The sequence below is a fragment of the Aotus nancymaae genome, unplaced genomic scaffold (assembly GCF_030222135.1).
Source record: "Aotus nancymaae isolate 86718 unplaced genomic scaffold, 86718_ANA_hifiasm-v0.15.2.pri h1tg000012l, whole genome shotgun sequence".
NCBI classification, from domain to species: Eukaryota; Metazoa; Chordata; class Mammalia; order Primates; family Aotidae; genus Aotus; species Aotus nancymaae.
Window position 1 is genome coordinate 42,629,224 of NW_026988423.1, and position 14,169 is coordinate 42,643,392.

The 14,169-nt window shown below is 47.6% G+C and overlaps 1 protein-coding gene across 1 annotated transcript in view; it reads right to left on the reverse strand.

Moving 5' to 3' along the window:
* Positions 1-14,169, reverse strand: part of GALNT17 (polypeptide N-acetylgalactosaminyltransferase 17) — a 554,525-nt gene that overhangs the window by 44,536 nt on the left and 495,820 nt on the right. The window contains exon 7 of the mRNA XM_012449084.2: positions 175-360. Coding sequence (XP_012304507.1) covers positions 175-360 — 186 coding nt within the window. The remainder of the gene's footprint in view (positions 1-174; positions 361-14,169) is intronic.

Below are 14,169 nucleotides of genomic sequence, written 5' to 3' on the forward strand. Positions count from 1 at the left end.
GTGTCAGGCAGGAGTTCTAAAGCTGAGACATCTGCGAACCCCTGTGAAATGCATTCATAATTTTTCTAATCATGAGCATTTTCTGGGGAGGAACCATTGGTTTATTAAAGAAATAGTGGCCAAACAGTAAGGATCACCGTTCTGGGGTGGCGGGGAAAGGCTGGTAGTCCCTACCTCCAGCGGCAGGTTCCACGCTATGTACACATGAGACTTGTAATCGTCCATCCAGACCTCAGCAACGCGCAGAGCATTCCTCTTGGTGTAGAAGCCGATGTTGCTATTATATGGTTTCTTCTTCCTCTCGATGTGGGCCACCCGTGAACAAGGAAGGACCTCCATGCTGCCCCCACAGAGCCATACCTAGGGGAACAAAGATTTCGCCAGTCTGAAAAAGAAATTCCCAGAGGCCATGGCCCCCACTCCCCGCAACACTGAGCCCAAAAGCAATGGTTCAGCTGACTTTGCATAAATGTGAAATACATTTTAATATATAAATCCAATGACAGACCGTGCATGGTGCCTCACGCCTGTAATCTCAGCACTTTGGGAGGCCGAGGTGAGCAGATCATTTGAGATCAGGAATTTGAGACCAGCCTGGCTAACATGGTGAAACCCCAGCTCTACTAAAGATACAAAAATTAGCCAGGCATGATGGTGCACACCTATAATCCCAGCTACTCGGAAGGCTGAGGCAGAAGAATCACTTGAACCCGGGAGGTGGAGGTTTCAGTGAGCTGAGATTGTGCCACTGCACTCCAGCCTGGGTGACAGAGTAAGACTCTGTTTCAAATAAATAAACAAAAATACACACATACATACATATATACATACATACATAAAGCCAATGAGAGTTCAAGGCTGGTTTGTTAGTGCAGCATGGTCTAACCCAACCTGGCTAAAACATGTAAAAAAGGAGGCTTGGGAGAATTCTTATAGAAGCTACAACTCGGGATATAAAATCCAGCTCTAAGTAAGAAAAGCCCATAAACCTAAGTTCCCCATGGCAACACATGAGTTTTCTTAAGTTCTCAATAATACACAATAGTGCGCAAATTTCTTAGGTTCTCAACAATGCACCCATGAAGGTGTCCTTTCCCACCTGGCATGTCCCCACAATGTAGAATGGAAAATTCACAATCAGAAACAGATCCTTTCTATTCATATCAGCACAAGGTGTGTATAATGATCTAGTTCTGTGGTGTGTTGTGTTTTGTTTTGAGACGGGGTCTCGCTCTGTCACCCAGACTGGAGTGCAGTGGTGTGATCATAGTTCATTGTTACTTTGAACTCCTGGCTCCAAGTGATCCTCCTGCCTCAGCCTTCCAAGCAGCTGGGACTACAGGTATGTGCCTCCATGCCCAGTTAATTTTTAATTTTTTTTTTTGGTAGAGATGAGGTCTCACTATGTTGCCCAGGCAGGCTGGTCTCACATTCCTGGCCTCTAGTGATTCTTCCACCTCGGCCTCCCAAAGTGTTGGTTTCACAGGCATGAGCCACTACTCCCAGCCTGGTTCTACACTGTTAATATGCTCTACTTTGGAGTCCTATGGCACAGATGCCAGGCCTTCTGGAAGCATCCACTCTGATGCCATCATGAGCAGCTGTCGCTTGCTACTGCTGAACTATTCAGATGGAAAGCTGCAATGATGGCTGCCTTTGAGGCAAAAGCTCAAGGACGTGGGACTTACCGTTCCTCTGCATGGGCATGGCAGGCACCTAGGCTGTAAGGCCCTGCTCCAAAAAGAAAGCTGGACCATCCAACTTCTTTTGGTCCAGGTAAGAAAATAAAAACAACCTTACTGTAAAAAAAAATTAAATTTATAGAAATGAAGTTCCTAGTACCAGTGGGAAAAGAGAAAAATGACAGAAAATTTCAGGGGCCGGCGAGGCTGCTCTGAAGATATTGTATACTCTGCATAATTGACAGTTTTTTGCAGGTGAGCTGACTCATTCCCAGATGGGTTCCTTCAAGCCATTCTCCCTTTCATTTCCCAGTAACCTTCACAGCAAGGACAGTGGGACACTCTTGAGTGTTTGCATACCCTCTCTTGACTTTTGTTGACTGAATTTGGTGGTGAAATCTGTTTGTGTGTAGGATGTTCTGTTCCTATTTCTCAACTTTGGTTCTACCACAGGGAAATGATACAGATAGAAAATTCTCCCATAAGCAAGAATATTCACTTTGCTTACTTCTTCCAGGAGGAATTGTGGGCTAAGTGGTTAGTAGAGAATAGGCATTCCAGAATTCTTTGATCTGAGACTGGACAGCTAGGTGCCCTTGCATTTAGGTTAGACCCAGCTGCTGGCCATGGAAGGAAGTGAAGGAGGCCAAATGTTGGCAAAGGGCCTGGGAATAGGGACATGAAATTTGTGTCTTAGTAAAACAAGGTGGGTGAATTTCAAGGGATGGATAATATATAAAAAATCAGGGTTTCACTATGATGTTACAAGACTCAGGGAATGAATGAAAAGATGTACCATGTTCATGGACTGGAAGAATTCACATTGTCAAAATGGTAATACATCCCAAATTGATGTAAAAATTCAATACAATCTTTATAAAAATCCCAGCTGGATTCCTTGCAGAAATTACCAAGCAGATCCTAAAATTCATAAGGAAAAACAAGGGACCCCAAATAGCTAAAACAACCTTGAAAAGAACAAACTGGGAGGACTTTACTCCCCAATTTCAAATTTTAATACAAAGCTACTATAGTCAAGATGGTGTGGTACTAGCATAAGGACAGACATACAGATCAATGGAATAGAAATGAGAGTCCAGAAATAAACTATTACATTTATGGTCTACTAACTTTCAACAAGGGTATCAAGACAATTCAGTGGGATAAGTAATAATATCTTCAACAAATTGTGCTGGGACAACATGCAAAAGAATGGACAGGGCTCCTACCTCACACCATATAAAAAATTAACTTAAAATGCATTAACGACCTAAATGTAAGAGTTAAAACTATAAAACTCTTAGAAAAAACATGAGTAAAAATTCATGTCCTTAAATTAAGCAAATGTCCAACAATTGATGAATGCATAAACAAAATGCAACATATCCATATGGTAGAATATTATTTGGGAAAAAAATGAAATATTGATACATGCTACAACATGAATGAATCTGGAAAGCATGCTAAGCAAAATAAGCAAGTCACAAAGGACTACATATTGTATGATTCCATTTATATGAACTGTCTGGTGCAGGAAAATCTATGGGGACAGTAAATAAATTGATGGTTGCTTGGGAGATGGTGGGTGGCAGCTGGAGGAAGGCAGAGTGACTGCTAATGGGTTTGGGGTTTCTTTTCAGAGTGAGGAAAACATTCTAGTATTGATTGTGGTGAACTTTGCACAGCTCAAACATACTAAAAAAGCCATCGAGTGGCACACTTTAAATGGACAAACTGTAATGGCATGTGAACATACCTACAAAACCATTAAAAAATAAATAGATAGATAAATCAACAGAGAGATGGGGAAAGTAGATTCGGGGGTGAATCTCAGTTTGGGGAGGCTCAGGAAGATGGATGAAAGCAAAGCAGAGCTCTTCAAGGACTCATTACTTAGCAGGGATGACAGATAGGTGCCTAAGAGACCTTAGCAAAAGCCTGAAACCCAGTCATGAGGACAAAGGTGCCAAGTAGGAACATATCCCACAATCCAGGCTGACCTGGCACCACGTCTTCCATAAGACATCTGGACCAAGTTCAAGATAGCTTTCACGACTGGGGTGCAGCCAAGCTCCCAAGAGGGTTCAAGTGGATGTAGCTGTTAGGAGTGGAGGTGAGAGGGTGGAGGAGCCAGACGCTGGCAGTGTTAGCCCTGTGTTGGACACCAGGCCTTTTAAGCAAGGGGAGGGAGATGGTGCAACAGACAGGTGGCAGGCAGCTCAGCACATCTTTCCCATGTGGCAGAGACACAGGCTTCCCGTCCTGGGCTCTGTGGTGTGGGTATCAGCCAGCACACTCCGTGGGCATCGACCCTGAGTCTCTCGGCACTCCCTGTAGAGCCTGGGGAGGACTCGGGGGCTCTTGGACTATAAGGTTTAAATGAAGCAAGCGAGGTTTGAATGAGGCAACTGAGGCCAGTTATTGAAATAAAGAAATTTAATCGGCTCCTGGGCGAGGTTCTGCGGTCCGACAGGACGGGCCCGAGAATTCGCGCTTGACTCCGCGCCTGCGTGGGGTTTTATAGGGAGTGGAGGCGTTCTGATTGGTTGTGGGGAAGCAGGACGTGGGAGGGGGCAAGCTGCCATTGGCAGGTAGGCGGGATTTCCGGTGAACGGGCTGCCCAGGGGGCGTGGGACCTGGACGGGGCAAAATGCTATTGGGCAGGTTCTGGCGGGGCTTCTTTTAAATTTTGGTGGGGTTTTTCAATGGTTGGTTAGGTGCTGAGTGCAGAGGCCAGTGCCGAGTGCGGATTTGCGTGCTGAGTGCAGAAGTGGGCACGGGGGAGTTTAACGGCGGGCTAGGTGCTGAGTGCAGAGCTACAGATTTGCGTGCTGAGTGCAGAATGGGCGTGCAGTGGTGACGTGGTTTCTAGGTGGTGAGGGGGGTGGGCGTGTCCGAGCTCCCAGCGAGGCGACCGGCCTTACATGGACTAGCAGGTGTCTTGAAGGCATGCCTCACTGTTGGGTCCAGCAAGCCCAGGGTGAATTGCCAGGGTCAGTGCCTGGCCAGGAATCCTGCTGCTGACCTGGATGCCCACACATTGCTATCGCCAGGCATTCATTGTGTTCATTACCCTGCCTGCCCCAACCTAGGTCTGCACATTAGCTCATCACCTCCAGCGACTCAGACTAGATTTAAAATGCTAAGCATGACGTATCATTAGCAGCACCCTCTTGAGTGAGACAGAAAACGAGGGCTCCTCTTGCTCACCTCTACCCTCCTCTCCACTTTCCCAGGCCCCTCCCCTTAGAGAGGCAAGTATACCCCCTCTGTGTGCTGCAGACCCCAGGACCAGTCCAGTGAGGACAGAAAGCCCCAAACACCAACTCCCTCATCAGCTCATCACAGACGAGGAAACTGAGGGTCAGAGAGGTGGAGTAAGTGGTTCATAACCCCAGAGTCAGGAGGAGTCAGAACCACACCCTCCACCACAGGCCACAGCAGCAGGCATTGGCCCCTCCTGCCCACGAGAGCTGACCTACAGCTGCAGACCCCTTGGCCCTTCCTCAGCCACAGCCCTGTCCCTCACTCTGGGTGCCTGGCTGGTGCCTCTGACCTGCACTGTAACCACAGTGAGCAGGAGAAATGGTGAGGACAGGGTTGGGTGTATGCGAATATCTAGAGGAAGCTCCGTGGATCTGCAGTGGCACCAGTGACACCCGAGGGTCCGAGGTCAAAGCCCGCTGCTGCACAAAGCCAAGTGGCAGCCTGGTTGTGCCAGGGAAGCTGGAAGATGCCTGAGAGACAAGTGAGTCTCCAGGCCTAAGGCTCTGCTCTGTGTTGGCTGGGGGTGATCACCGGCAGAGCTCATGGGCTGGCTCTAAGTGACAATGAGCTGATGTGAGGTCTGCCATTGGCTAAGCAACCAGGCCTACATAGCAGAAGGAAGGAAATGCAAGAAAGTGGACTGAGGGCTTTTGAGCCTTAGCATTAAACCAATAGTGCAGCTAAGGCCCCTATGGAGGGGTATTCCTGGAAGGACTGATATTCACCTTGGCCTCTGAGTTCACCCAAGATGTCTGGAAACAAAAGGGGCACCCTCTAAAGGCAGCGATCCAGTTTATGCTTCTACCACACAGAAGACCCAGCGGCGAGTATCCTAAGTACAGCTGGTCCCGAGAAACAGTCCTGTGGATCTGTTCTCTACATCGGTACTTACCAGCCCATGTGGTGAGTTCCTAGGCAGGCTGGAAGGAATGATACTGAAGGGAAATGCATAGAAATGCATAGGAATGAGACCTGGATTGGCATGCCGCTGATGCCAAGGAGGAAGAACAGAGGGAACTGACTGAGTAGAAAGGCACCCAGCCTGGGTCTCCTCACACAGCGGAGGAAGGAGGCCTTCTAGATGGGTTGGAATGGGCCAGGAGGAGGGCAGGCTTTAAGCTCTGGGACCAGTCTTAGGGGCAAAGAACCCACCGCAGGGTTCTTGGTGGCCCTTTGCTAGAGAAGTGGGGAAGTGGCCATGCATACATGGACATGGGCCTCCAGTAGGTGTGGTGACTCCAGAAACAGATGCTCACCCATTCATTTATTTGTTCATCAAAAAAATGACCCATTCAGGGCCTACTGGCCAGGGCAGGGGAATGAAATGAGAGGTGTTAGCAGACAAGGTCCTTGCTGCCCTGAAGTTGATAATCTAGCAAGGGAAACGCATTAATCAAAGCATCACAGGCAGCAATGCACCATCACAATGGGAGCTTCTCCATGAGGGAAAACAAGACAAGGCTAAAAATCTAGTATGTAACAAGGGGATGTGGCCAGTGGGCTCAGAGAAACTGTCCCCCAGGAAAGGACACTAAGGTGAAGCCTGGAGGGCTCGGCTGAGCTGAAGAGAGGGAGCGGGCACCAGTCCCAAGCCCAGAGGCAGCCAGCACGGTCGCCATGACCTTGTGAAGGAGGGAGCAGGGTGTGCTGGACTGTATTCAAAGATGGCAGCAACCATTGCACCCATGCTCCTTGGCAATGTGACTTTTGTGCTCTTCTATAAAAAGGCTGAACCTATTTCCCCCCTCCTTGAATCTGGGCTGATCTTATGACTTGCACTGATTAACAGAATGCAGAAGTGACGTCTCACACAACCCAAGACTAGGCCTTAGAGGCTTTGCGGCTTGGACTCTCTTCCTCTTGGAATTCTGAGCCCGTGATACTGTAAGGAAGCTGAGAATAAAAGACAGTGGAGGAATAGAGGTCCAGCTATTCCAGGCATCATGGCTGAAGGCCAACACATGGGAGTGAGGCCATGTGAGACTGGACACCCCCAAGACAACCCATCAATGGGATGCCGGTGCGTGCATGAGCACAGCCAGCCCCATGTGGAGCAGAAGAAACACCTCTGACCCCAGCCCGAACTTCCAAACTGCAGAATCTTAATCAAATCCATGTTGTTTAGGCCACTAAATTTGGGCTTACACAGCAATAGATAAGTGATACACAGAGGATACTCAAAGAGCTGAGAGAATGGCCACGTGGCTGGAACACAGACAACGCATTCAGAAAGCAGGGATGGAAGAGAGAAGAGGAGTGCAAAACACTGGAGAGGTAGGCAGGGTCCACACCAGGCCATGGCCTGGAGGTCACGTTAAAAAAAAATTGACCTTTGTTCTAAATGAAAAGTCTGAAGAATTTGGGCTTGAAAAGATCACTCTGGCTGAAGTGTGGGGAACAGAGTGGTAGCCTGAAGAGGGGAGATGGAGAAAACAAGAAGGTCTTGCTGTTTTGCAGGGAAGAAGAGTTGAAAGCTTTAGCACAGCAACAAAATAGAGATGTGCGCAGATGTGAGGGTTTTTTTTTTTTTTTGACAGAGTTTTGCTCTGTCACCCAGAGAGTGGCATGATCTCAGCTCACTGCAACCTCCGCCTCTCAGGTTCAAACAGTTTTCCTGCCTCAGCCTCCTGAGTAGCTGGGATGACAGGCATGCGCCACCATGCCTGACTGATTGTTGTATTTTTAGTAGAGATGGAGTTTTGCCATGTTGGCCAGGCTGGTCTCGAACTCCTGACCTCAAGTGATCCACCCACCTCGGCTCCCAAAGTGCTGAGATTACAGGCATGAGCCACTGCACCTGGCCGAAGGATTAAGAGGGAAAATCATCAATAATGAATTGGATATGGCTGGGAAGGAGAATGAAGCTATGAATGACTCCTAGCTTTCTTGCATAGCCACTGGATATGCTGAAGCTTCATTCACTGGGCCAAAAACCTGCCTAAATCTACCCAGGCCTCTGGAAAATGGGACGGATGAGGCAAAAAAAAAAAAAAAAAAAAAAAAAAACACATCGCAAGACTCTGGGGGCTGGGAAGTCTTAGGCAGGACACATTTTTCTGCTTCCTGACAGTTGATGGTCCTGGAAGAAGAGGACACGATGGGAGATGAGTGTCAATGGGAGGGATTGATTTTCATCATTTTGGAGAGTCTTCAGGGTCACGTTGTTTTAATTACATCTTTTGATACATGTTTCATTCATAAATTCAACTTTATCATTTAATAAACACTTTCACTAGACCCGGCACAGTGGCATATGACTGGAATCCCAGCAATTTGGGAGGCTGAGGCAGGAGAATTACTTGAGGCCAGGAGTTCAAGACCAGCCTGGGCAGCATGTTGAGACCCAGCCTCTACAAAAAAGAATTAAATAATTAGCCAGGTGTGGTGGCACATGGTGGTGGTCTCATCCACTCAGGAGGCTGAGACAGGAGGATCACTTGAGCCCATGAATTCAAGGCTGCAGTGAGCTATAATGATGGCACCACACTCCAGCCTGGTTGACAGAGCAAGACTCAGTCAATCGATCCATCTATCCATCCGTCCATCCGTCCCTCTGTCCCTCCCTCCCTCCCTCCATCCAATGAAACAAAATTACAAACAACTGGATCCCACCCCAGCCTTATAAATCACATTCCCCAGGGGTGAAGTTGAGGCACCTGGGGGTATGTAAAAAGGTCTCCCATAGGATTGAGATGTGTAGCCACATTTGGGAGCCAGTAGCTTAGAAGGCTTTTCATATCATTTCCAGGGCTGTGATCTGATGACTCAATTTTACAGAAGCTGAAAGAATTTAAGCAGGGTCTCTGCTCTGCCACAGCCTGGGCAGCTGGATAGTAGCTTCAGGGACCCCAGGAAGAGCCATGGCCAACAAGCGAGCATGTAGGGTGCCAGGTGCTGCCCAGGCCACCTGCTCCCCTGGGCACCTGTCACCGAGGAGCCTAGGCAGCCAGGGAGGAAAGCGGGGGGAGGTTTGAATCCCCTGCTATGGTAGAAGGGGCCAAGCCATCAAAGCCAACGTGACTGGTTCATTTATATTCACTATTTTCATAGGCTATGGGCTCCAAACATTTTTGATGTTTCAAAATGTAAAGCATACTTTCTCCAATATGTTTACTTTATTCATTTTTCAGTACATGCATATACTATTATGCTAATATATTTTACACGTGAAAAATTTATAGATATATAGAAATCCCAAAATGACATTAAAATATGAGTGCTAATATAGTCCTCTTGTACCTAATGGTCCACATCATCTTGTGTACCCTACTTTGGAATCCACTGCCCTAAGAGTGAGGGGGCTGCTCTCACCTCATGTCCTAGAATTCCAATATTCAAGGTCTGGTCTTGTATTATGATTTTTAGACGCCAGCAGTTTCTCAAAAGCAGCAGGAAGTATCATTCAGGCATAAGTAGGTTTGGAGCCAAAATAATCTGGTGAGAGTTCTCAATTGTGTCATTAGATTGTAAACTGATCATGTGAAAGCCACTTTTTCAGGGTTCTTCAAGGTATTAACAGGGTGCTGCTCTCCCTTGAAAGAGCCTGCATGCTTTATAGCAGGTGGCCCAGAGTGGAAAGACAGCGTGTCCCCTCCCCTCACAACCCCCGCCACTCAAATAGAGCAAAATAGCTGCATATCCCAGAAAGAAACCCAGGCCCCATCCTCACCACTTCCTCCCTAGGTGCCAATCCATCACCAAGTCCTGCAGATGATGCCTCTTCACTATGGCTCAAGTGCATCCACTTCCTTTCACATCCACTATGAGCACCAGATCATTTTCTCCTCCCTCATCGCCCTGGTCCAAGATACAACCATCTCCCACCTGCACCACAGCCATCACTTCCCAATCCAACTCCATTCAATCTGACCTCCACTCAGCAGCCAGGTGGAACTGATCATTCCACGGCCCTGCAAACTTCGATGGCTCCCACCACTCTGAAAATAAATCCTCAATCTTCATGTGGCCTTCAAAGCCTCTCCCTGCAGCCTCATCTCTGCAGCTCGCCCCAACCCCATGATGTTTCCTTTTAGCCTTCCCTGTGCCCCGTTCCTGCCTGGGACACTCCTCTCCCATCTGCCTAGTTAACTCCTACTCAAACTTTGGCCTTCAGCTCCATCACTACTTACTCAAGGAAGCCCCAGATAAAAGATTTCTCTATGACATGCTAGCATAGTGCTTATCACAGTTGTAATTTTATGAGCCTGCTAGCATGTGAGTGGGAAAAAAGAATTACTTTCTCCCTTCTGTACTAGGCTGTTAGCTCCGTAAGGACAGAACTGTGTCATCCTACATCCCCACTGCCCAGCACTGTGCCTGAAACATAAGTATATACCCAATGAGTTCTGAGTTCTTAATGAATGAATGTGTGCAAGAATGAATTTAGGAATGTTTTCCAGACCATGGAAGACAGACAGTTGTAGATCAGATCTGAACCACTTCTGGCTAAGAATGAATGGAGAGGGACTGGAGGGAGTAAGTCCAGGGAGTAAGCAGGGAAAACATCTGGAGAGGGGGGTCTCTGAGGTGGGAAAGAGAAACAAAATGAAGAAAGGAAAAGGAAATAGGCCAGAAGGTACAATATGCGAGGCAGAGAAAGTTGAAGTAGGCCAGCCAAGGACCCTTATAGAACTCAACAGCAGCTAGATCTGAGTCTCTTCCCAACCAACCTCTCTTCCCACAAACCCAGAACCGCCCTGGGGCTTCTAAGAATGCTGTTTCCTGGCACCCCTTCTGGTGATGCAAATCCACCCTACAGCATGTCAATACCAGCCAGCCCAGCCCACCCTGGATCAGTGGGGAGGTGTCCTCCAGCAGGAGCTGAGATACACCCAAGAAAGATGAATCATTTCACTCTCCAGTGGGGAAAGGCCTCTGGCTGCACTTCTCCCAGAACTTACGCACAGGCATTCTCCCCCAGATCTATTTTCTCCTCTGTAAATGTCGGGGGGCTGTCTCTGAGGTTTCCTTCAGCTCTGGCGTCTCAAGAGACCAGGACTATGGTCTCTGCTAACAGAAAATAGCAGCTTGCAGAGGCTGCCTACCCCGGTGTTGACTTTCTTGAGGAATAATCTGGAGACTGCCAGGAATTCCCCAACTCATGAATTTAGGAATGTTTTCTGGACCACAGAAGACAGGAGTACCGATCAGACCTGAAGCACTGCAGGTTATACCAATACGTCGTTTAATTTGTGCAAAACTCCCTTCTAGGTAGCAGAAAGAAGTTTTGGAATTGTTTTCTTTGATTCTTTTTTTTTTTTTTAAGAGAGACAGGATCTCACTCTGTCTCCCAGGCTGGAGTACAGTGGCATGACTGTAGCTCATGGTAACCTCAAACTCCTGAGCTTAAGCAATCTTCCTGCTCCAGCCTCCTGCGTAGCTCGGACCACAGCTGAACACCACCACGTCTAATTTTTAAATATTTTGTAGGCTGGGCACAGTGGCTGACGCCTGCATCCCAGCATTTTGGGAGGCCGAGGCAGGCAGATCACTAGGTCAGAAGTTTGAGACCAGCCTGGCCAACATAGTGAAACCCCATCTCTACTAAAAATACAAAAAATTAGCTGGGCGTGGTGGCAGATGCCTATAATCCCAGCTACTTGAGAGGCTAAGGCAGGAGAATCACTTGAACCTCGGAGGTGGAGGTTGCAGTGAGCCGAGATTGCACCACTGCACCCCAGTCCAGGTGACAGTGCGAGACTCTATCTCCAAAATATATATATATATACACACACATGCACACACACATATATATATATAATATGTATTGCATATGTGCGTATATATATTTTGTAGATACAGGGGTCTCACTATGTTGCCCCGGTTGGTCCTGAACTCCTGGTCTCAAGTCATTCTCCCGCCTTGTCCTCCGAGAGTGCTGGGATAACAGGCATAAGCCACTGTGCTGGGCGCTTCCTTTGATTCTATTATCAGTAGTAGGAGTTGGCATTCTCTTGGAGACCATTTTCCATGCCCTACAAGATAAGTACCATCACTTCCCAAGCGGTTAAGGTGAGCAGAGTTAAGATGCTGCAGACCTATAATCGCAGCTACTCTGCAGGGGGAAGTGGGAGGACCACTTGAGCCCAGAAGTTCAAGGCTGCAGTGAGCTGTGACTGCATCACTTCATTGCAACCTGGGAAATGGAGTTAGACCATGAAATAAAAAGAAAGAAAGAAAGAAAAAGAAAGAAAAAAAGAAAGAAAGAAGGAAGGAAGGGAGGGAGGGAGGGAGGGAAGGAAAAAGAAAGAAAAAAAGAGAAAGAAAGAAAGAAAATGAAAGAAAAAAGAAACAGTCCCCTCCCAAACTTCCAAGACTGCCTCTGAAGTGCATGTGGGGACTCTGCCTTCAGAGAGTGACCAGCACCCTCCCTCTGATATTCTCCTCTCTGCTCCTTTATCCTCCCCTCAGGGTCTGATGAAGCTGTTACATATGGCTCTGATGACAGCCATGGATGTCCCACTGTCCATCTCAGGAGCCTGCTCTGCAGTCCCTGGTCACCCAGTAACTAGGCAACTTCCTGTTAACCAAGGCTGAGCCCTCTGAGCTCTAATGTCTTACAGCAAATAGTCCCCAACGCTTTTGGCACTGGGGGCCAGTTTTATGGAAGACAATTTTTCCGTGGACTGGGCGGGGTAGGGATGGTTTTGGGATGATTCATGCGCATTCTATTTCTTGTGCTCTTTATTATATCATAATATATAGTGAAATAATTCTACAACTCACCATCACGTAGAATCAGCAGGAGCCCTGAGCTTGTTTTCCTGCAACTAGACGGTCCCATCTGGGGGTGATGGGAGGCAGTGACAGGTCATCAGGCATTAGAGTCTCATCAGGAGCCCACAGCCTCGATCCCTTGTATGTGCAGTTTACGATAGGGTGTGTGCTTCCATGAGACTCTAATGCTGCTGCTGATCTGACAGGGGGCGAATCTCAGGTTGTCATGCTTGCTCAAGTGTCAATCACCTCCTGCTGTGTGGCCCAGTTCCCTGGTGCTGGCCTGTGGCCTGGAGGTTGGGAACCCCTGTCTTATAGGACACGACTGTTTCCTTCACAAGCATGTTTGGCTTTTCTCCCTATGACAGTGAAAAGTACTGGAATTCCAATGGGAGAATTCCAAGGGAGCTGGCAGGCCAGCCAGCCAGAAAGGGGTGCAAAAAATAAAACCCTCTCGGCCAGGTGCAGTGGCTCACATCTGTAATCCCAGCACTTTGGGATGCCGAGGTGGCAGGATCACGAGGGCAGGAATTCGTGACCATCCTGGCCAACACAGTGAAACCCCATCTCTACTAAAAATACAAAAACTAGCTGGGCATGGTGGAGTGTGCCTGTAATCCCAGCTACTCTGGAGGCTGAGACAGAAGAATCGCTTGAACTCGGGAGGTGGAGGTTGCAGTGAGCTGAGATCATGTCAATGCACTCCAGCCTGGACGACAGAATGAGACTCCATCTCAAAAATAAAATAAAATAAAAAACAAAATAAAACTCTCTCTGTGAAAGCTGTGGCCTATTTTCGGAAACTTTCTTCCTGAAAGCACATGCCAATAGATACCTGAAGTTAAAACAGATTTCACCACTGTCTCTTAAAGTAACAGTGAAACCGCAGGAAACTAACATAACTAAGTCCATTTTGGTTTGAGGGACATTTACCCATTAGAATAATTTTAGAGCACTGATATAAAATGCAAAGCAGCAATAATATAGTTTTGAAACTAACTCTGGGATTACAGGGGAAGTAGGTGCACCACTCTGTTTCGCTAAAGATTTACAGGAGCCTTGGGACCTAACCAAGGACGAAGGAGTTCCCAACCACTTTGGACTCTTGCTGGTGCCCAGATATCTGCGGTCCTCATTCACCTCTTGATCCCAAGCCCTGCACGCAGTTTCCACATATCCGTCTCCCATAAAACCCTCTAGCCAACCTGAAAAACTTAAGATGGTAATTTAGAACACCAGTTCGCGATTATCTTCTTGGTTTGCTAGCTCTCCAAATAAACCTGCTTTTCTTCCCACCAACCCTTGTCTCTCAAGTCTGGCTTTGGAGGAGCGAGCAGGTGAACTTGGGTTTGGTTACGCTAGGAAAGACAAAAACAGAATTTTCACTAGGTTTTGCCTTGTACATTTGGAATACAGGAGACAGAAGTTCATCCCTCTCTGGAAAGGCTGCATGGCGTATTTCCCAACTGTATGTATGACATTCTGGAAAAGGCAAAACTGTGGA